The sequence below is a fragment of the Macaca fascicularis genome, chromosome 6 (assembly GCF_037993035.2).
Source record: "Macaca fascicularis isolate 582-1 chromosome 6, T2T-MFA8v1.1".
Classification (NCBI taxonomy): Eukaryota; Metazoa; Chordata; class Mammalia; order Primates; family Cercopithecidae; genus Macaca; species Macaca fascicularis.
Window position 1 is genome coordinate 158,682,477 of NC_088380.1, and position 23,908 is coordinate 158,706,384.

Genomic DNA, 23,908 nt, shown 5'->3' on the forward strand with positions numbered 1-23,908 from the left:
AACGTTTTCATTACCTCAAAAATAAATCTGTTACCTTTTAGCTATCACCTCTCTATTCCCCTAACCATAAACAACCACTAATCCATATCTTATATGAATGAAATAATACAATATGTGGCCTTTTATGATCGGCCTCTTTCACTTAGCGTAATATTTTCAAGGTTCATTCACACTGTAACATGTATCAGTATTTCATTCCTTTTTATGGCTGAATAATACCCTGTTTTATGGATATACAACATTTTGTTTATCCGTTAATCAGTTAATGGATATTTAAGTTTTCTACTTTTTAGCTACTGTGAGTAATGCTGCTATAAACAACCAAGTACAAGTTTCTGCACTGACATGTATTTTCATTCCCCTTGGAGCTTTGTGGTGTTTTGCCATATTCCTATCCTAATCTATCCAGCTCCATGGTAGCCTTAAAAACCAACAGCTGTCTGGAAGCCATTGGATGGAGCAGAACACAATTGGAGCTTCTTCAATGCCTCATTCCCAGAGAGTTATCATCGTTTGACATACTTCATGGTTCCCTCAAAAATGCCACTCATAAGGCTGTCTTTATTTGACCTGATTTGGAGCTGTCCCCATGTGAACAAACTTTTCTTTGAGGGCATTCATCAAAAGCAATCAACAGTAATTGCTACCTGAGGCAGTTGGGGCAAAATAATAAGTTAATCAAAAAGCTGAAAAGGAAAAGCTGGGTAATGAGATGTTTATAGGGGCTTTGGAAAGCTCTGACATATTCTTGGGAAACTGTGTGCAAACTTAGAGCTGTGTGCATTCCCGGGAAGACCTGAGATGGCTCTAGGCACTCACCTTTGGCTAACCTTGATAGTCTGAGCAAGCAGGAAGTGGAGCCTGAGTCAAAGTTGTAAACTGCCTTGCAGAATGTTTAAGATAGAGAGCCCCTTGGTGAAGGCTAGGAGACTTATAGGTTCCGGCCATTTAAGAAACCTTTGTCTGATTTTAAGCTGACTACCAACCTAACTGAGCAGAGACTTCAGTGGTCCTACAAAATAAATAATACAAACTTTACGGAATTAGTTCAGAAAAGTTACTGAATAGCAACAGCAACAAATCCTGAAGAGAGGGGAGAATTTGATTTTCAAAGTTGCCACATTATATTATTAAAATGTCTAAAATTGGTTGGCAAGATGGCCAAATAGGAACAACTCTGGTCTGCAGCTCCCAGCAAGATCAATGCAGAAGGCGGGTGATTTCTGCATTTCCAACTGGGGTACCCAGCTTATCTCACTGGGACTGGTTAGACAGTGGGTGCAGCCCACAGAAGGTGAGCTGAAGCAGAGTAGGGTGTCGCCTCACCCAGGAAGCGCAAGGGGTTGGGGATTTCCCTCCCCTAGCCAAGGAAAGCCTTGAGGGACTGTGTCGTGAGGGATGATGCACTCTGGCCCCAGATACTACTCTTTTCCCAGGGTCTTTGCAACCTGCAGACAAGGAGATTCCCTCGGGTGCCTATGCCACCAGGGCCCTGGTTTTCAAGCACAAAACTGGGCAGCCATTTGGACAGACACGGAGCTAGCTGCGGGAGTTTTTTTTTTTTTTTTTTTTTTTTTTCATACTCCAGTGGCACCTGGAACCCCAGCAAGACAGAACCGTTCACTCCCCTGGAAAGGAGGCTGAAGCCAGCGAGCCAAGTGGTTTAGCTCAGCAGATCCCATCCCCATGGAGCCCAGCAAGCTAAGATCCACTGGCTTGAAATTCTCGCTGCCAGCACAGCAGTCTGAAGTCGACCTGGAACCCTTGAGCTTGGTGAGGGGAGAAGTGTCCACCATTACTGAGGATTGAGTAGGTGGTTTTCCCCTCACAGTGTAAACAAAGCTGCCGGGAAGTTCGAACTGGGTGGAGCACACCACAGCTCAGCAAAGCCTCTGTAGCCAGGCTGCCTCTCTAGATCCCTCCTCTCTGGGCAGGGCATCTCTGAAAGAAAAGGAGCAGCCCCAGTCAGGGGCTTATAGATAAAACTACCATCTCCCTGGGACAAAGCACCTGGGGGGAAGGCGTAGCTGTGGGAGCAGCTTCAGCAGACTTAAACGTTCCTGCCTGCCAGTTCTGAAGAGAGTAGTGGATCTCCCAGCACAGCACTCGAGCTCTGCTAAGGGACAGACTGCCTCCTCAAGTGGGTCCCTGACCCCCATGCCTCCTGACAGAGAAACACCTCCCAGCAGGGGTTGAAAGACACCTCATAGAGGAGAGCTCCAGCTGGCATCTGGCAGCTGCCCCTCTGGGATGAAGTTTCCAGAGGAAGGAACAGGCAGCAATCTTTGCTGTTCTGCAGTCTCCACTGGTGATAACCAGGAAAACAGGGTCTGGAGTGGATCTCCAGCAAACTCCAGCAGACCTGCAGCTGAGGGGCCTGACTGTTAGAAGGAAAACTAACAAACAGAAAGGAATAGCATCAAAATCAACAGAAAGGACAGCCATACAGAAATCCCATCTGAAGGTCACCAGCATCAAAGACCAAAGGTAGATAAATCCACGAAGAAGAGGAAAAACCAGCACAAAAAGGCTGAAAATTCCAAAAACTGGAATGCCTTTTCTCCTCCAAAGGATCACAACTCCTTGCCAGCAAGGGAACAAAACTGGACAGAGAACGAGTTCGACAAAGTCACAGAAGTAGGCTTCAGAAGGTGGAGAATAACAAACTCCTCTGAGCTAAAGGAGCATGTTCTAATACAAGGCAAGGAAGCTAAGAACCTTGAAAAGAGGTTAGAAGAATTGCTAACTGGAATAACAAGTTTAGAGAAGAACATAAATGACCTGATGGAACTGAAAAACATAGCATGAGAACGTCGTGAAGCATACACAAGTATCAATAGCTGAATCGATCAAGTGGAAGAAAGGATATCAGAGATTGAAGATCAATTTAGTGAAACAAAGCATGAAGACAAGATTAGAGAAAAAAGAATGAAAAGGAACAAAGAAAACTTCCAAGAAATATGGGACTATGTGACAAGACCAAACCTACGTTCAATTGGTGTACCTGAAAGTGACAGGGAGAATGGAACCAAGTTGGAAAACACTCTTCAGGATATCCAGGAGAACTTCCCCAACCTAGCAAGACAGGCCAACATTCAAATTCAGGAAATACAGAGAACGCCACAAAGATACTCCTTGAGAAGAGCAACCCCAAGACACATAATTGTCAGATTCACAAAGGTTGAAATGAAGGAAAAAATGTTAGGGGCAGCCAGAGGGAAAGGTCGGGTTACCCACAAAGGGAAGCCCATCAGACTAACAGCAGATCTCTTGGCAGAAACCCTATAAGCCAGAAGAGACTGGGGGCCAATATTCAACAATCTTAAAGAAAAAAATTTTCAACCCAGAATTTCATATCCAGCCAAACTAAGCTTCATAAGCAAAGGAGAGCTTCATAAACAAAGGAGAACTAAAATCCTTTACAGACAAGCAAATGCTGAGAGATTTCATCTCCACCAGGCCTGTCGTACAAGAGCTCCTGAAGGAAGCACTAAACATGGAAAGGAACAGCTGGTACCAGCCACTGCAAAAACATACCAAATTGTAAAGACCATTTACACTATGAAGAAACCACATCAACTAACGGGAACAATAACCAGCTGGCATCATAATGACAGGATCAAATTCACACATAACAATGTTAATCTTAAATGTAAACAGGCTAAATGCCCCAGTTAAAAGACACAGACTGGCAAATTGGATAAAGAGTCAAGACTCAGCAGTGTGCTGTATTTAGAAGACCAGTCTCACGTGCAAAGACACACATAGGCTCAAAATAAAGGGATGGAGGAATGTGTGTGTGTGTGTGTGTGTGTGTGTGTGTGTGTATGTATAATATGTATATTTTTTATTGAGACAGAGTTCTGCTCTTGTTGCCCAAGGTGGAGTGCAATGGCACGATCTCAGCTCACCACATCCTCCGCCTCCTGGGTTCAAGCCATTCTCCTGCCTCAGCCTCCCAAGTAACTGGGATTACAGGCATGTGCCACCATGCACGGCTAATTTTGTATTTTTAGTAGAGATGGGGTTTCTTCAGGTTGGTCAGGCTGGTCTCCAACTCCTGACCTCAGGTGATCCACCTGCGTCCGCCTCCGAAAGTGCTGGGATTACAGGCATGAGCAATCGTGTCTGGCAGGATGGGGGGATATTTACCAAGGAAATGGAAAGCAAAAAAAAAAAAAAAAAAACCGGGGTTGCAATCCTAGTTTCTGATAAAACAGACTTTAAACCAACAAAGATCAAAAAAGACAAAGAAGGGTATTACATAATGGTAAAGGGATCAATGCAACAAGAAGAGCTAACTATCCTAAATATATATGCACCCCATACAGACCCAGATTCATAAGGCAAGTTCTTAGAGACCTACAAAGAGACATAGACTCCCAAACAATAATAGTGGGAGACTTTAGCACCCCACTGTCAATATTAGACAGATCAACGAGACAGAAATTGACAAGGATATTCAGGACGTGAACTCAGCTCTGGACCAAGCAGACCTAATAGAAATCTACAGAACTCTCCACCCAAAATCAACAAAATATATGTTCTTCTTAGCAACACATCACACTTATTCTAAAATTGACCACATAATTGGAAGTAAAACATTCCTCAGCAAATGCAAAATAATGGACATCATAACAAACAGTCTCTCAGACCACAGTGCAATCAAACTGGAACTCGGGATTAAGAAACTCACTCAAAACCACACAATTCCATGGAAACTAAACAACCTGCTCCTGAATAACTACTGGGTAAATAACAAAATTAAGGCAGAAATAAATAATTTATTTGAAACCAATGAGAACAAAGACACAACATACCAGAATCTCTGGGACACATCTAAAGCAGTGTTTAGAGGAAAATTTATAGCACTAAATGCCCACAGAAGAAAGCAGAAAAGATCTAAAATTGACACCCTAACATCAGAATTAAAAGAACTAGAAAAATAAGAGCAAACAAATTCAAAAGCTAGCAGAAGACAAGAAATAACTAAGATCAGAGCAAAACTGAAGGAGATAGAGACATGAAAAACCCTTCAAAAAATCAATGAATCCAGGGGCTGGCTTTTTGAAGATTAACAAAATATATAGACTGCTAGCCAGAATAATAAGAGAGAAGAATGAAATAGACATAATAAAAAGGATAAAGGGGATATCACCACTGATCCCACAGAAATACAAACTACCATCAGAGAATATTATAAACACCTGTATACAAAAAACTAGAAGATCTAGAAGAAATGGATAAATTCCTGGACACATACACCGTCTCAAGACTAAACCAGGAAGAAGTTGAATCCTGGAACAGGCCAATAACAAGTTCTGAAATAGAGACAGTAATTAATAGCCTACCAACCATAAAAAGCCCAGGACCAGACGGATTCACAGCCAAATTCTACCAGAGGTACAAAGAGGAGCTGGTGCCATTCATCTGAAACTATTCCAAACAATAGAAAAGGAAGGACACCTCCCTAACTCATTTTATGAGGCCAGCGTCATCCTGATACCACAACTCATTTTACGAGGTCAATATCATCCTGATACCAAAACCTGGCAGAGACACAACAAAAAAAGAGAATTGCAGGCCAATATCCCTGATGAACATTGATGCGAAAATCCTCAATAAAATACTGGCAAACCAAATCCAGCAGCACATCAAAAAGCTTATCCATGACCATCAATTCAGCTTCATCCCTGGGATGCAAGGCTGGTTCAACATATGCAAATCAATAAACATCATCCATCACAAAAACAGAACCAATGACAAAAAACCATGATTAGCTCAATAGATGTAGAAAAAGCCTTTGATAATATTCAACGCCCCTTCATGCTAAAAACTCTCAATAAACTGGGTATTGATGGGATGCATCTCAAAATAATAAGAGCTACTTATGACAAACCTACAGCCAATATCATACGGAATGGGCAAAAGCTGGAAGCATTCCCCTGGAAAGCCGGCACAAGACAAGGTTGCCCTCTCTCACCACTCCTATTCAACATAGTATTGGAAGTGCTGGTCAGGGCAGTCAGGCAAGAGAAAGAAATAAAGCGTATTCAAATAGGAAGAGAGGAAGTCAAATTATCTCTGTTTGCAGATGACATGATTGTATATTTAGAAAACCCCATCGTCTCAGCCCCAAATCTCTTTAAGCTGATAAGCAACTTCAGCAAAGTCTCAGGATACAAAATCAATGTGCAAAAATCACAAGTATTCCTATACACCAATAATAGACAAACAGAGAAGACCCAAATAATGAGTGAACTCCCATTCACAACTGCTACAAAGAGAATAAAATACTTAAGAATACAACTTACAAGGGATGTGCAGGAACTCTTCAAGGAGAACTACAAACCACTGCTCAAGGAAATAAGAGAGGACACAAACAAATGGAAGAACATTCCATGCTCATGGATAGGAAGAATCAATATTGTGAAAATGGCTATACTTCCCAAAGTAATTTATAGATTCAGTGCTATCCCCATCAAGCTACCACTGACTTTCTTCACAGAAGTAGAAAAAAACTACTTCAAATTTCATATGTAACCAAAAAAGAGCCCGCATAGCCAAGACAATCTTAAGCAAAAAGAACAAAGCTGGAGGCATCACACTACCAGACTTCAAGCTATACTACAAGGCTACAGTAACCAAAACAGCATGGTACTGGTACCAAAACTGATATATAGACCAACGGAACAGAACAGAGGCTTCAGAAATAATGCCATATATCTACAACCATCTGATCTTGACAAAAACAAGCAATGGGGAAAGGAGTCCCTATTTAATAAATGGTGTTGGGAAAACTGGCTAGCCATATGCAGAAAACTGAAACTGCACCCCTTCCTTACACCTTATACAAAAATTAAGATAGATTGAGTACTTAAATGTAAGACCTAAAACCAAAAAACCCCTAGAAGAAAACCTAGGCAATACCATTCAGGACATAGGCCTGAGCAAAGACTTCATGACTAAAACACCAAAAGCAATGGCAACAAAAGCCAAAATTGACAAGTGGGATCTAATTAAACTAAAGAGCTTCTGCACAGCAAAAAACCCAAAAAAACAAACAAACAAAAACACAACAACAACAAAAACTATCATCAGAGTGAACAGGCAACCTACAGAATGGGAGAAAATTTTTGCAATCTTTCCATCTGACAAAGGGCTAATATCCAGAATCTATAAAGAACTTAAACACATTTATAAGAAAAAGCAGCCCCATCGAAAAGTGGGTGAAGGATATGAACAGACACTTCTCAAAAGAAGACATTTATGTGGCCAACAAACATGAAAAAAAGCTCATCATCACTGGTCATTAGAGAAATGCAAATCAAAACCATAGTGAGACACCATGTCACACCAGTTAGAATGGCCATCATTAAAAAGTCAGGAAATAACGGATGCTGGAGAGGATGTGGAGAAATAGGAATGCTTTTACACTGTTGGTGAGAATGTAAATTAGTCCAACCATTGTGGAAGACTGTGTGGCAATTCCTCAAGGATCTAGAACTAGAATTTGACCAACAATCCCATTATTGGGTATATAGCCAAAGGATTATAAATCATTCTACTATAAAGACACATGTACGTGTATGTTTATTGCAGTACTGTTCACAATAGCAAAGCCTTGGAGCCAACCCAAATGTCCATCAATGATAGACTGGATAAAGAAAATGTGTCACATACACACTATGGAATATGATGCAGCCATAAAAAGGATGAGTTCATGTCCTTTGCAGGGACATGGACGAAACTGGAAACCATTATTCTCAACAAACTAACACAAGAACAGAAAACCAAACACTGCATGTTCTCACTTATAAGTGGGAGTTCAACAGTGAGAATACATGGACACAGGGCAGGGAACATCACACACTAGGGCCTATTGGGTGGTGGGGTGCTAGTGGAGGGATAGCATTAGGAGAAATACCTAACGTAGATGATGGGTTGATGGGTACTGCAAACCACCATGACATGTGTATACCTATATAACAAACCTGCATGTTCTGCACATGTATCCCAGAACTTAAAAAAAAAAATGTCCAGTTTTAACAAAAATTCTAAGACATGCAAAAAAGGGGAAAGTATGACTCATACATAGGGTGAAAAGTAGTCAAAAGAAGCTGCCCCTGAGGAAGCCCAGATGCTGGACTTAGTAGACAAAGACTTTAAATCAGTTATTTTAAGTATGTTCAACAAACTAAAGGAAACTATGTCTAAACAACTAAAGGAAAATATGAGAGCAGTGTCTCACAAATTATAGCATATTAGTAAAGAGAAATGATAGCCTGTAATCCCAGCATTTTGGGAGGCTGAGGCGGGTGTATCACCTCAGGTCAGGAGTTTGAGACCAGCCCGGCCAACATGGTGAAACCTCGTCTCTACTAAAAATACAAAAATTATCCAGGCATGGTGGTGGTTGCCTGTAATGCCAGCTTACTCGGGAGGCCGAGATTGGAGAATCGCTTGAACACAGGAGGCAGAGGCTGCAGTGAGCTGAGATCGTATCACCACACTCTAGCCTGGGCAACAGAGCGAGAGTCCATCTCAAAAAAAGAAATGATAAAATAGAAATTCTGGAGTTGAAAAGTAAAATAACTGAAATGAAAACTTCACGAGATGGAATCAACAGTAGATTTACGAAGACAGAAGAATCAGGAAGCTTAAAGAAGAATCAGTGAATTTTAGATTATATGGTCTGAGGAACAGTATGAAGAAAAATAAACAGCCCCAGAAACCTGTGGGAAACCAATGCACCAACATAATGTTTAGTAGGAATCTGCAGTGGAAACAGGAAGAGAAAGAATATTTTAAAAAATAGTGCCTGAAAACTTATCAAATGGGTTGAAAAATAGTAATCTATACATCTAAGAAGCACAGGGAACTCCAAGTAAGATAAAGAGATCCACACCTACACACATCCTCATCAAAATGTCAGAAGACAAGGTCAGAATCTTTTTTTTTTTTTTCCAGATGGAGTCTCGCTCTGTCGCCCAAGCTAGAGTGCAATGGCTAGATCTCTTCTCACTGCAATCTCCACCTCCCAGGTTCAAGAAATTCTCCTGCAAAGGCAGAATCTTAAAACAGCAAAAGAGAAGCAACTTCTTTTGTACAAGGGATTCTTGATTAACAGTTGTATTCTCATTAATACCATGGGGTACAGAAGACAGTGGGATAACATTTTCAAAGTGCTGAAAGGAAAAGACTGCCAATTTTTCTCAAGAATTCTGTATCCCTTAAAAAGGAAAAATATATTTTTAGGTAAACAAAAGCTGAACTACTTCCATTAGCAGATCTGTCCTACAAGAAATACTAAAGGACGTCCTTTAGGCTGAAATAAAAGGATGCTAGACCATAACTCAAATTAATATGAAGAAATAAGGAGTATTAGTGAAAGTAACTGCATAGGTAAATATTCAAGACAATATGAAAAAATGTAGTTTTTGTTTGTAACTTTTTTCTCCTATCTGATTTAAAGGACAACTGAGTAAAGCAATGATTATAAACCTGTGTTAATTAACATATAATGAAGATGTAATTTGTATGATAATAGTGTAAAGAAAGGGGGAGGTAATTGAGCTATATAGGAGCAAAGTTTTTTGTGTACTGTTATGAACTGAATGTTTGTGTGCCCCTAAAATTCATATGTTGACGTCCTTACCCCCAATATGACTGTATTTGGAGACAGGGCCTACGAGGAAGTGATTAGGTTAGAGTTAGGGTTAGGGTTAGGGTTAGATCTTAGAGGTGAGATCTTTAGGGTGAGATCTTACAGGTGGGGCCTTAATTCAGTAGAAATTAGAACTCTGTCTCTACCATGTTAGGACAAAGCAAGAAAGTGGTCATCTGCAAACCTGAAAGAGAACCTTCACTAGCAACTGAATTAGCTGCTACCTTGATTTTGGACTTCCCAGGTTTTAGAACTATGAGAAATAAATTTTTATTGTTTAAACCACCAAATCTGTGGCATTTGTTTTAGTAGTCCAAGTAAACTAAGACACTGTTGTGATTAAGTTAGTATTAATAATCTGAATTAGATGTTTCTGAAATAAGATGAAATTGTAATTCCCAGGGCAATCATGAAAAAAATAACTAAAAAAAAAAAAAAAAAAAAGTAAAAGAAATGACCAGGGAATTAAGATGACACACTAGAAAATAGTGTTTTTTTGTTTGTTTGTTTGTTTGTTTTTGAGACAAGGTCTTGCTTTGTTACCCAGGCTGGAGTGCAGTGTTGCAAGCATAGCTCACTGCAGCCTCAATTTCCAAGGTTCAAGCAATCCTGCCACTTCAGCCTCCTAAGTAGCTAGGACTACAGCTGTATGCCATTCCATCCAGCTATTTTTTTAAAAGTATCTTTTGCAAAGATGGGGTTTCACCATGTTGGCCAGGCTGGTCTTGGACTCCTGAACTCAAGCAACCCAAAGTGCTGGGATTATAGGCATGAGCAACTGCACTCACAAAAATACATATTTAATGTAAAAAGGCAGTAACGGAGGAACAAAGACACAAAAAAGATAAGATATATATAGAAAACAACACAATGGCAGATGTAAATGATACTAAATTGCATTTTTTATTACATTAATTAAATTAAGTGGAAATAGGCTAAACAAACTAATTGAAAGAGATTGTCAGACTTGATTAAAAAATAAAATGCAACTACATACTGTCTATAAAAGACACACTTTAGATTCAAAGACACAACTAGGATAAAAGTAGAAGAATGGAAAAAAACGTACCATGTAAACACTAACCAAAAGAGGCCTGTAGGTGATTATACCAATATCAGAAAAAAACCCACAAACAAACCAATCTTTAGGAAAAAAAATTGTTATTAAGAGATGAAGAGCATTTGATAATAAGAGAGTCAATACATCAAGAAATATAACAATTATAAACATCTATGCATCTAACAACAGAGTCCCAAAATGTATGAAGCAAAATTGCCTGAATTGAAGCGATAAATAGATAATTCAACAATAATACTTGGAGTCTTCAAAACCCTGCTTTTTATAATGAATAGAACAATTAGAAGATCGCCAAGGAAATGAAAACTTTAAATGACACTGTAAACCAACTAGACCTAAGAAACACCTATAGAACACTCCACCCAATAACAGAAGAATATACATTCTTCTGAAGTGCACATGGAGTATTTTCAGAATAAACCATGTATTATGCATAGAACAAGTCTCAGACTTAAAATAGTTGAAATCATACCAAATATGTTTTCTGATTTCAATGAAATATTAAAAATAAATAACCAAAAGTAAGTTGGAAAACTCACAAAAATGAATTAATGCATCAAAGAATAAATAAAACATAAATTAAGGAATACTCTGAGATGAACTAAAAACACAACATACTAAAACTAATAAGATGCAGCTAAAATCGTTTTTAGAGGGAAGTGTATAGCTGTAAACATCTGTTTTAAAGAGAAGAAAGGTCCCAGATCAATAACCTAACTTTGCACCTTAAGAAACTAGGAAGGCAAACTAAAGTCAAAGCAAGCAGAAGGAAGAAAATAATAAAGATTGGAATGGTAATAAGTAAAATAGTAGAAAAATAATAGAGAAAATCAGTGAAACCAAATGTTGATTCTTTGAAAAAATTAGCAAAATTGAATAATTTCTAACAATACCGTTCAAGAAAAAAAATGAGAGAAGAATCAAATTACTAAAATAAAGAGTGAAAGAGGGGGCATTATCATTGACTTTACAGAAATAAAAAGGATTATAAGGGAATACTTTGAACAACTGTATGCCAATAAATTTGATAACCTAAATGAGGTGGTCAAATTTCTAAAAAGACACTGACTCAAAAAGAAATAGAGGCCAGGGATGGTGGCTCTTGCCTGTAATCCCAGCACTTTGGGAGGCCAAGATGGGTGGATCACCTGAGGTCAGGAGTTTGAGACCAGCCTGGCCAACATGGCGAAACCCCATCTCTACTAAAAATGCAAAAATTAGCCAAGCATGGTGGCGTGCACCTTTAAACCTAGCTACTTGGGAGGCTGAGGCAGGAGAATTGCTTGAACCCAGGAGGCAGAGGTTGCCGTGAGCCAAGATCGTGCCACTGCGCTCCAGCCTGGGTGACAACAGCAAAACTCCATCTTAAAAAAAAAAAAGAAAATTTGAATACACACATAACATGTAAGGAGATTAAATTAGTAATAAAAATTCGACAAAGAATTGTCCAGGACCAGATGGCTTCCTTCATTAATTCCACCAAACATTTAAAGAATTAACACGAATCCTTCTTATACTCTCTCAGAGAAGTGGAATTGGATAGAACATTTCCCAACTCATTCTAAGAAGCTAGTATTACCCTGACAACAAAACCAAAGAAATCACAATAAAGAAAACTACATATCAATATTTCTTATGAATATAGACAAAAAAACTCAAGAAAACACTAGCAAACCAAATCCAGTGACATATGAAAAAGAATTACACATTATGAGTGAGTGGGATGTATCCCAGGAATGCAATGTTGGTTGAACACACAAAAATCAGTCACCATATGAATAAAATAAAGGAAAAATATCACACGATTCTCTAAATAGATGCAGAAACAGGATTTGACAAAATTCAACACCTTTCATGGTAAAAATACTCAACAAATTAATAATTGAAAACTTCTTCAAACTGTAAAGGGCATCTATGTAAAACCCACAGCTAAACTCATGCTTAATAGTGAAAAATGGAAAGCTTTCTATGTAAGATCAGGAATGAGACAGGAATATCTGTTCTTACCAGTTCTGTTCTTCATTGTACTGGGAGATCTAGCCAGGGAAATTAGGTGAGAAAAAGAAATAAATGACATCTAGGTGAGAAAGGAAAAAGTAAAGCAATCTCTATTTGTACATCACATGGTCTTGTATAAAGAAAATCCTAAGGATGTATAAAAGACTTAGAGTTAATAAATGAGTTCAACAAAGTTATTGGATACAAGATGAACATACAAAAATCAATTGTATTTCTATGGACTAGAATTTAAAAATTAAACTTAAAAACAATTCAATTTATATAGCTTAAAAGAATATATCTCTACAACACCTGTTATATAATTTAACAAAATAGGTGCAAGACTTGTACACTGAAAACTAGAAATCTTTCTTGAAAGAAATTAAAGATGACCTAAATAAATGGGAAGAAATCCCATGTTGATGGATTGGAAGACATAATATTGTTAAGATGGCAATACTCCCCTGATTAGTCCATGGATTCAATGCATTCTTTATTAAAACTCCAGCTACTTTTTTCATTTCAAAAATTGACAAGCTGCTTCTAAAATTTATATTTGTGTGCAAATGCAAAAGACAGAGAGTAGCCAAAACAATCTTGAAAAAGTAGAACAAAGTTGGAGGACTCGCACTTCCAGATTTTAAAAGTTACTCCAAAGCTACTGTAATCAGAACAGTGTGGTACTGACAAAAGGATCAACATATAGATCAATGGAATAGAACTGAGAGTCCAGAAGTAAGCCAGTTCATTTATGGGTCAATTTATTTTTTTGAGAAGGGTATCAATTCAACAGGGAAAAGAATACTCTTCTCAAAAAATGGTGTTGGGACAACTGGATATTCACATGTCAAAGAATGAAGTTGGGCTGGGCATGGTGGCTCACACCTGTAATCCTAGGACTTTGGGAGGCTGAGGCAGGCGGATCACCTGGGGTCAGGAGTTTGAGACCAGTCTGACCAACATGGTGAAACCCCATCTCTAGTAAAAATACAAAACTTAGCCAGGTGTGGTGGCACATGCCTGTAATCCCAGCTACTCGGGAGGCTGAGGCAGAAGAATTGCTTGAACCCAGTAGGTGGAGGTTGCAGTGAGTCAAGATCATGCCACTGCACTCTAGCCTGGGTGACAGAGTGAGACTATGTCTCAAAAAAAAAAAAAAAAAAAAAAAAAAAAAAAAAATGAAGTTGGGCCTCTTCCCCCACATATATAAATAAATCATATATATAAATAAATCTAAATGTGCCAAAGACCTAAACATAAGAGCTAAAGTATGAAACTCTTAGAAGAAAATATAGGTATGAATCTTCATGACTTTGGATTAGGCAATAGTTTCTAAAAAATGACACCGAGGCCAGGAGCAGTGACTCACGCCTGTAATCCCAGCACTTTGGGAGGCTGAGGCAGGCAGATCGCTTGAGGTCAGGAGTTTGAGACCAAGCTGGCCAACATGACAAAATCCCATCTCTACTAAAAATATAAAAATTAGCCAGGCATTGTGGCCGGGCGCGGTGGCTCATGCCTGTAATCCCAGCACTTTTGGGAGGCCGAGGCGGGCAGATCATGAGGTCAGGAGATCAAGACCATCCTGCGTAACATGGTGAAACCCCGTCTCTACTAAAAATACAAAAATTAGCCGGGCGTGGTGGCGGGTGCCTGTAGTCCCAGCTACTTGGGAGGCTGAGGCAGGAGAATGGCATGAACCTGGGAGGCGGAGCTTGCAGTAAGCCGAGATCGTTCCACTGCACTCCAGCCTGGGCAACAGACAGAGTGAGACTCTGTCTCTTAAAAAAAAAAAAAAAAAAATCAGCCAGGCGTGGTAGTGCATGTCTATAATTTCAGCTACTTGGGAGGCTGAGGCTGGAGAATCGCTTGCACTCGGGAGGGAGAGGTTACAGTGAGCAGCGACTGTGTCACTGCACTCCAGCCTGGGTGACAGGGTGACAGAGCAATACTCCATCTCAAAAAAAAAAAAAAAAAAAAAAAAAAAAAAAAAGACACCAAAAGTATAAGCAACAAAAGAAAAAATAGATAAATTAGAATTTATCAAAATTAAAAACCTTTGTGCATAAATGATACTATCAATCAAGTGAAAAGAAAACCCATAGAGTCTTAGTCCATTTTGTGTTACTTCAAAAGAATATCTAAGATGGGATAATTTATAAAGAAAAAAAGGTTTATTTGGCTCACAATTCTGATGTCTGGAAAAGTTCAAGATTGGGCATCTGGTGAGGGCCTCAGGCTGCTTCCACTCATGGTAGAAAGTGAAGGGAAGCCATGTACAGAGATCACATGGTGACAGAGGAAGTAAGAAGTGGATGGGAGATGCCAGGCTCTTTTTAAAAATCATTTTTAAAAATTTTATTTATTTTTTAATTTTACTTTAAGTTTTAGGATACATGTGCAGAACATGCAGGTTTGTTACACAGGTGTATTACCTGTGGCCAGGCTCTTTTTAACAATGAATATAGTGAGAACTCACCCCTGAAAGAAGGCATTAATCTATTCATGAGGAATCCACTCCTATGATACAAACACCTCCATTAGGACCCACCTCCAATGTTGGGGATTAAATTTTAATACAAGGTTTGGAAGAGACAAGAATCTAAACCACAGCACATAGAATGAGAGAAAATATGCGCAAATCATATATCTAAAAAGGTCTAAAATCCAGAATACATAAAGAACTGTTACAACTCAATAATAAGATAAATAACAAAAGTGACCAAAAGATTTTAATAGTGAGTGGAGCAGAAATGCAGACATTTCACCAAAGAAGATATAGAAGTGATCGCTAAGCACATGAAATGATGCTCAGCATTATTATTCATTAGCAAAAGGCAAATCAAAATCACAATGCAATACCATTTCACACCCACTAAATGGCTACAGTTAAAAAAACCAGATAATAATATATGTTTGTGAAGATGTGGAGACATTGGAACCCTGGTGGGATCATAAAATGGTATAGCTGCTTTGGAAAACAGTTTGGCAGTTCCTCAAAAAGTTAAGCATGTAGTACATGTGACACAACAGTTTCACTTCTAGTTATATACCTTTGAGAATTAAAAACATGTGCACACAAAAACTTGTACACAGATGTTCACAGCAGCAGTATTTATAATAGCCAAAGTGAAAATAAACCAAATGCCTAACTGCTGAATGGATAACAAAATGTGATATATCTATACTATGGAATATTATTCAGCCATATAAAGGAATGAAGTACTGATGCATTCTACAGCATGGATGAACCTTGAAACACTAAATGAAAAAAGCCAATCATAAAAGGCCGCATATTGTATGATTACATTTATACGAGACGTCCAGAAAAGGCAGATTTATACAGGTAGTAAATATCCATTTATCGTTACCAGAGGCTCTTGGGAGTGGAGAATGAGGAGTGACTGTTGGAGGGTATGGATTTTCTTTCTGGGTGATGAAAATGTTCTGGAATTAGATACTATCTGTAGGAAGTTGTATAGATAGGGTTGTACAACTTTGTGAATATACTAAAATGAACTAAATCTAATGCTTAAAAAGGCAAATAAATAAAAAGTATGAATGAAGGGGAAGGTGGAGTTGAGTGTTAATAACATATGGAGCCAAATATTGTTAACCATGAGTGCAGCAGAATGTTGAGTCTAGTGTAAACCATAAGTAGAGAAGAATGTGGCATCAACTATTAATAGTGAGTGGAGCAGAATGTTGAATCTAGCATAAGGAAAAGAAAGCAGAACATTATGTCTGCTGTTACAATAGCACACAGCAGAATGTGTTGTCAGGTGTTAATAGTGATCAGAGAATGTGGATTCAAGCATTTGTGGTGAATGTAGCAGAATTTGAGGTCTGGTGTGAATGCTTCAGAGAGCATATTGTTGAGTTTTGTTGTAAGGGAATAGAGGAGAGTGTGGTTCTACTGCTGATGGCAGATGAAACAGAATGTTGTGTCTCACATTAAAAGTTAATGGAACAGTCAGTGTCATGAAAAACAAAAAACAGCTAGGAGACTGTTCTAGGTTAAAAGAGACAAAATAGAGCAACTGTGTGCAATATGAATTGGATGCTTGATTGGATCCCTCATCATATTTTCTGATGACTTTTTTGACAACTGGGAGAATTTAAATAAAGGTCCTGTATTAGATGACATTATTGAATTATTTCAAATTGAATTATTTCTAATTCAATAACCACCATTGAATTAATGTTAATTTTTAAAGATGTGATAATGTCATTGTGATTCTCCTTCCTTATTTTGAGGTGAATTGCCATGTCTTTGTTGATTCAGCAAAAATTGCATCTACCTACCTACCTGCCCATCTATCTATCTATTTATCCATCTGTCTACCTATATTGAGAAAGTGTATGTGGGAAATGATGACTGGTGAATCTGGGTAAAGGGTGTGAGGGTGTTTATTGTATATTCTTTCAACTTTTCTATGTCAAAACAGAATGTTAAGCAGCATTAATTGGAAATGGTGCAAAACATTGTTTCTAGCAGAAGGCTAAAGGAAGCAGAATGTGGTGTCTGGCATTAATAGTAGAGCAGAATATCATGTCTATTTTTGAGTGAGTAGAACAGAATGCGACTCAAACAATAATAGTGAATGTGGTAGAATGCAGCATGTAGCATTAAAAGAGGGTGGAGTAGAATGAAGCATCAATCATTAACAGTGAAAAGCACAGAACGTTGTACCTCAACTAGGGGTGAATGTAGGAGTATATGGTGTCTAGCATTAATAGTAAGTGAAACGGAACATTATGTTTAGCGTTAGAACTGAATTAAGTAATCCCAGCACTTTGGGAGGCTAAGGTGGGCGGATCACGAAGTCAGGAGTTCAAGACCAGCCTGGCCAACATAGTGAAACCCCATCTCTACTAAAAATACAAACATTAGCCAGGCATGGTGGCACATGCCTGTAGTCCCAGCTACCCGGGAGGCTGAGGCGGGAGAATTGCTTGAACCCGGGAGGTGGAGGTTGCAGTGAGCTGAGATTGCGCCACTGCGCTCCAGCTTGGACAACAGAGTGAGACTTCGTCTTAAAAAAAAAAAAAAGTAGTGAATTAAGCAGAATGCAAGATCTAGTGTTGACAGTGAAGGGAACAGAAGGTTGTATTGATCGTAAGGGTGACTGAAAGAAAAATAGTGCCTGGTGTTAGTAATGGATGAAGGGAGATGCTGTGTCTGGTGTTAGAGGTGAATGGAACAGAGTGTTGTGTCTGGCATAAGGGTGAATGGAGCAGAATGTGTATCTGACATTAATAGTGAATGGAGCAGAATGTTGTGTCTAGTGTTGATAGTGAAAGAAGCAGAATATGGTTTAGGAGTTAACACCAAATGTGGTGTTTAACACTAGAAATATAAGTATCAAATTGAAGTGTGATCAGAAAAGGGTTAACAAAACAGGCCTGAGGCTGCTATCTTAGGAAGGGCCTGCTTGCAAGGTTGCCTCTTGGATGGCATCTGAGAACTTGGATTTTGGGAATATTCCTACTTTCCCTAACTGATAAGGCTGGCTCACTGTGCCTAGATTGTACAATCTGGTTCCTGCTGAACAATCTGCTTTCCTTTTGGGAGTCTGGAATTTTGGCACATGCTAGGCAGAGGGTGCTGACATGACCAGCCCCCAGTTAAAACATGGAACGCTGAGCCTCTAATGAATCTTAGAGCATAGGGCAGACTCTGTTTTTCTTTCTTTCTTTCTTTCTTTCTTTTTTTTAAGATGGAGTCTCACTCTGTTGCCCAGGCTGGAGTGCAGTGGCATGATCTTGGATCACTGCAACCTCCGCCTCTCGGGTTCAAGTGATTCTTCAACCTCAGCCTCCCAAGTAGCTGGGATTACAAGCGCAGGCCACCATGCCTGGCTAACAGTTTCTGTTTTTCTGTCTTTTGGGGCAGAAACATAGCACACACATGTCTGCATTGTTGTTGCTGGAGTAAGAGTGCATTCTGTGTGACCCCTCATGGGAGGGGGAGAGTAAGGAAGCCCGCACATGGATTCCTCTAGTCTCTGCCTATGTTCTTTCCCCCTGATGAGTTAGCCATATCTTCTGAATATGTTGCTGCAATAAATATTAGCTGTGGAGAGCTGAGAATGGGAGAAGAATGGAGTGTGTGAGCAGCACGGCGGCCTCCTGTCCTCTCCTCACTTCACTCTCACGGCCTACCTTTACCCGCCTGCCTGCTCGGCGCCCAGAACACCTTCCACCATGACTGCCTCAGCATGTTTCCACTTAAACGAAGTCATTAAGCATGTGTACATGTCCCTGTCTCAGGGTGAGAGAGTCCAGGCCATGTATATCTGGATCGATGTTACTGGAGAAGGACTGCGCTGCAAGACCCGGACCCGGGACAGTGAGCCCAAGTGTGTGGAAGAGTTAGTTGCCTGAGTGGAATTTCTTCTTTCTCTGTCTTGTCTTGTCTTTTTTCTTTCTTTTCTTTTCTTTTCTTCTTTCTTTCTTTCTCCCTCTTTCTTTTCTTTTTTCTTTCTTGCCTTTCTTTCTTTCTTTCTCTTTCTTTCTTTCTTTCTTTCTTTCTTTCTTTCTTTCTTTCTTTCTTTCTTTCTTTCTTTCTTTCTTTCTTTCTTTCTTTCTTTCTTTCTTTTCTTTCTTTCTCTCTCTCTCTCTCCCCACCTCCCTTCCTTCCCTTCCTTCCTTCCTTCCTTCCTTCCTTCCTTCCTTCCTTCCTTCCTTCCTTCCTTCCTTCCTTCCTTCCTTCCTCCTTCCTTCCTTCCTTTCTTCCCTCCTCTTTCTTTTCTTTCTTTCTTTGTTTCTCTCTTTCTCTCTTTCTTTTCTTTCTGACAGAGTTTTCACTCTTGTTGCCCAGGCTGGAGTGCAATGGCACAATTTCAGCTCGCTGCAACCTCGGCCTCCCAGGTTCAAGTGATTCTCCTGCCTCAGCCTCCCAAGTAACTAGGTTACAGGTGTGTGAGACTACCCCCAACTAATTTTTTGTATTTTTAGTAGAGACGGGGTTTTACTATGTTGGCCAGGCTGGTCTCCAACTCCTGACCTCAGGTGATCCACCTGCCTCGGCCTCCCAAAGTGCTGGGATTACAGGCATGAGCCACCATGCCTGGCCTGGCATTTTGATGGCTCTAGTATTTTACAGTCTGAAGGCACCAACAGTGACATGCATTTCATGCCTGCTGCCATGTTTTGGGATACCTTCAGTAAAGACCCTACAAGCTGGTGTTCTGTGAAGTTTTCAAGTACAACCAAAAGGCTGCAGAGACCAATTTGAGGCACACCTGTAAGTGGATAATGGACATGGTGAGCAACCACTTCCCCTGGTTTGGCATGGACCAGGAATATCCCCTCATGGGGACAGATGGGCACCCCTTTGGTTGGCCTTCCAATGGCTTCCCAGGACCCCAGGTCCGTATTACTGCAGTGTGGGAGCAGACAAAGCCTATGGTACGGACATTGTGGAGGCCCATTACCAGGCCTGCTTGTATGCTGGAGTCAAGATGGCGGGGACTAATGCTGAGGTCACGCCTGCCCAGTGGGAATTTCTAATCGGATGCTGTGAAGGAATCAGCATGGGAGATCATTTCTGAGTGGCCTGTTTCATTTTGCATCATGTATGTGAAGACTTTGGAGTGATAGCAACCTTTGATCCTAAGCCCATTCCTGGGAACTGGAAGGGTACAGGCTGCCATACCAACTTTAGCACCAAGGCCATGTGGGAGGAGAATAGTCTGAAGTACATTGAGTAGGCCATCGAGAAACTAAGCAAGTGGCACTAGTACCACATCCGTTCCTATGATCCCAAGGGAGGCCTGGACAAAGCCCAGCACGTAGCTGGATTCCACGAAACCTCCAACATCAATGACTTTTCTGCTGGTGTAGCCAATTGTAGTGCCAACATATGCATTCCCTGGACTGTTGGCCAGGAGAAGAAGGGTTACTTTGAAGACCGTCGCCACTCTGCCAACTGCGAACCCTTTTCGGTGACAGAAGCCCTCATCCACATGTGTCTTCCCAATGAAACCGGCAGTGAGCTCTTCCAGTACAAAAACTAAGTGGACCAGACCTCCAGCCATTGAGCCCCTCCTAGTTCTTTATCCCACTCCAACTCTTCCCCATCTCCCAGTTGTCCCAATTGCAACTCAAAGGGTGGAATATAAAGGCCTTTTTAAATTCAAAAAATTAAAAAATAAATAAATCTTAGCTGCAAATACAACTTTATGCTGAGTCCTATGAATCTTTCTATCAAATCTGTAGATATGGGATTAGTGTTGGAGATCCCTGACACACAGTTTTTACTATTAATGGTGAAAAGAGCAGAATGTTGTACTTAGCTCTGAAAGTGAATGGAGGAGAATGTGAAGTTGAGTGTTAACAGTAAATGAAGCAGAATGTGTGTCTGGTGTTGGTAGACAGTGGAGCAGAATGTGGTGTCTGGCAACTCGTACTGAACATAATGTTGAGTCTGGTGGAAGGTTTGATGGATCAGAAAAGTGTAGAACCTGCAAAGATCTGCAGGATCCTGCAAAGTATAGTAGATAAATAAGTAGTGAATAATTCCTTTGCTCCCCATGTTTTAGGCAGAACAAGGAAGTAGATGCTGTCCTTATTTGTCCAGGTGCTCTGTGCTCTTGAGCAATGGGACTTACCTTGGGCAGAGATGCTCGAGAGCCAGAGCTCTGGGTGGTCATGGTGAGCACCGTGGTGATGCCTAGGCCCACACGAGCAGGTGCAGCATCCATGTTGATCCAGAAGGAGATCCATGAGAGGATGACAATGAGCAGACTGGGAATATACATCTGAATCAGGTAGTAACCCATCTGCCGCTCCAGGTGGAACCGGGCCTCAATGCAGGTGAATTTACCTGCAAGAAATTGCAGTGAGAAGGCAGTGTAGCCTGGTGAATAGGACAAAAGGCTCTAGGCTTAGAACAAGCTCGACTGGAGTCCTGGTTCAGTCTCATACTACCTGTGTCCTTAGACAAGTATTTGAATTGTTCTGTATATGTTTCCTCATGTGTAGTAAACTGGGGATAATAATAATAATACCTCTATCATATAGTTACTTATATGATTAATGTGAGGATACAATGAGATGATGCCTATGAAAAACTTAGCACAGTCCTCATACGTTGTAAATGTTCAGGATTGTCAATTGCCATCATCATCATCATCATCATCATCATCATCATCATCATCAGTATTTTGTTGCTAAGAATGGGCCTAAGTGGCACTTTCTCTACCTTTCTGCCAGTTATCTTCCCAAAACATGACTTGATCCTGTTATTTCCTCTTCTAAAACCTTTGGTCTCCTCCTTCTTTCCTCATGCAAGGCAGTTCCCATTACCTACAGGAAAAAGTTCACTCTTTAGCCTGCCCTTTATAACCAAGCTCTAACCAGTCTTTCTATCCACTTCCCCGTCTTTCTTCACCCTAATCATGACTCCCTACATGCCACCCCTTGCCTTGAGCATTCCCTGAACTTTCATGTTTCTGAGCTTTTGATCTTGCTTATCCCTTTGCCCAGAATGCCCTTATTCCTTCCCACAACCAGCCAAAGAAATCTTCCTTCTCCTCCATGGCAGTGTAAATGTGAACATTCTCCCAGGCAGAATGCTGCTCTTTTTCTGTGTTCCCTGAGCCCTGTTCACATGATCATCAGAGCCTTCAAGACATAATACAGTGAGTGAGCGGGCAAGTCAGTCTCTCTCTCTGTCTTCTGCACTAGACTAGGCAGCTTGTCTCCTCCCTGTCTATGTATCCCTGGAACTGGGATGGGCCCAGTCTAATGGTGGGGCCTTAGTTCCTGTCTACTGAAGCACAATAGGGAATTTCCTGGAGTTCCCTGGACTGTAAGCTGTAGGCAGGGCCTTGTCAGTCTTTTCTCCTTGCATCCATAGGGTCTAGCACGGAGTTCAGCTCTCACTTAAATGAAAATGGTGAAGAGCAAGTGAAACGAATGAGAATATGCTATGTACATTTAGGTTGTTTCCATATCTTGGCTATTGTGAATATTACTGCAGTGAACATGGGAGTGCAGATATGCCTTTGAGATACTGGTTTTACTTTCTTTGGCTATGTATCTTTGTATCTAGAAGTGGGATTGCTGGACCATGATATATTTCTCAATGGATGAATAGATAAAGAAAATGAAACATTATTCAGCCTTAAAAAAGAAGGAAATTCTGTCATTTGTGACAATGTGGATGAAGCTGGAGGACATTTTTATATTAAGTGAAATAAGCCAGACACAGAAAGACATATATTGTGTGATCTCACTTGTATGTGAAATCTAAAATAGTCACACTTATAGAAGCCGAAAGTAGAATGGTGGTTGCTAGAGGCTGAGGGATGGGGGAAATTGGGAGATGTTGGTCAAAGGGTACAGAATTTCAGTTATGCAAGATGAATAAGTTCTGGGGATCTAATGTACAGCAATGTGACTAGAATTAACAGTGGTGTCCTGTGTGCTTGAAATTTGCTAAGAGGGTAGATCTCCTTTTTACTTTTTTTTTTTTCTTTTTCTTTTTTGAGATAGAGTCTCACTCTGTCACTCAGGCTGGAGTGCAGTGGCACGATCTCAGCTCACTGCAGCCTCCGTCTCCTGGGTTCAAGGGATCTCCTGTCTTAGCCTCCAGAGTAGTTGGGATTACAGGTATGTGCCACCATGCCCAACTAATTTTTTTTTTTTTTGTATTTTTAGTAGAGACAGGGTTTCACCATGCTGATCAGGCTGGTCTCAAACTCCCGGCCTCAAGTGATCCCCCTGCCTTGGCCACCCAAAGTGCTGGGATTACAGGCATGAGCCACCATGCCTGGCCTTTTTTTTTTCCCTCACATTTTAAGAGTTTTAAAATATATTTTGAATATTTGACTCCTATCAGATTTATGATTTGCAAATATTTTCTCCCATTCTGTGGGTTCTTTATCTTCACTATCTTGATAGTGTCCTTTGATGAACTTTTAATATTTATGAAGTCAAATCTATCTATTGTTCTTTCATTATTGCTTGTGTTTTTGGTATTATATCTAAGAATCTATTGCCAAATCTAAGATTAGGAAGATTTGTCCTCATGTCTTTCTAGAAGTTTTATCATTTTAGCTTAATCTTAAATTTAGGTCTTTAAGAGGGTAGATCTTAAGTGTTCTTACTAGACACACACACACACACACACATACACACACAATGAGAAGTATGTG

General features: G+C 40.1%; 1 protein-coding gene, 1 long non-coding RNA gene and 1 pseudogene across 5 annotated transcripts in view; 2 read left to right on the forward strand and 1 right to left on the reverse strand.

Annotated features, from left to right (window-relative positions):
* Positions 1-23,908, forward strand: part of LOC141407091 (uncharacterized) — a 105,364-nt gene that overhangs the window by 13,640 nt on the left and 67,816 nt on the right. The gene's annotated exons all lie outside the window — the stretch shown is intronic.
* Positions 1-23,908, reverse strand: part of GLRA1 (glycine receptor alpha 1) — a 102,897-nt gene that overhangs the window by 7,483 nt on the left and 71,506 nt on the right. For both annotated transcript variants that reach the window (XM_005558329.5, XM_005558328.5), the window contains exon 7: positions 21,359-21,573. In XM_005558329.5, the coding sequence (XP_005558386.1) occupies positions 21,359-21,573 (215 nt within the window). The remainder of the gene's footprint in view (positions 1-21,358; positions 21,574-23,908) is intronic.
* Positions 18,903-20,876, forward strand: LOC102120400 (glutamine synthetase-like; annotated as a pseudogene).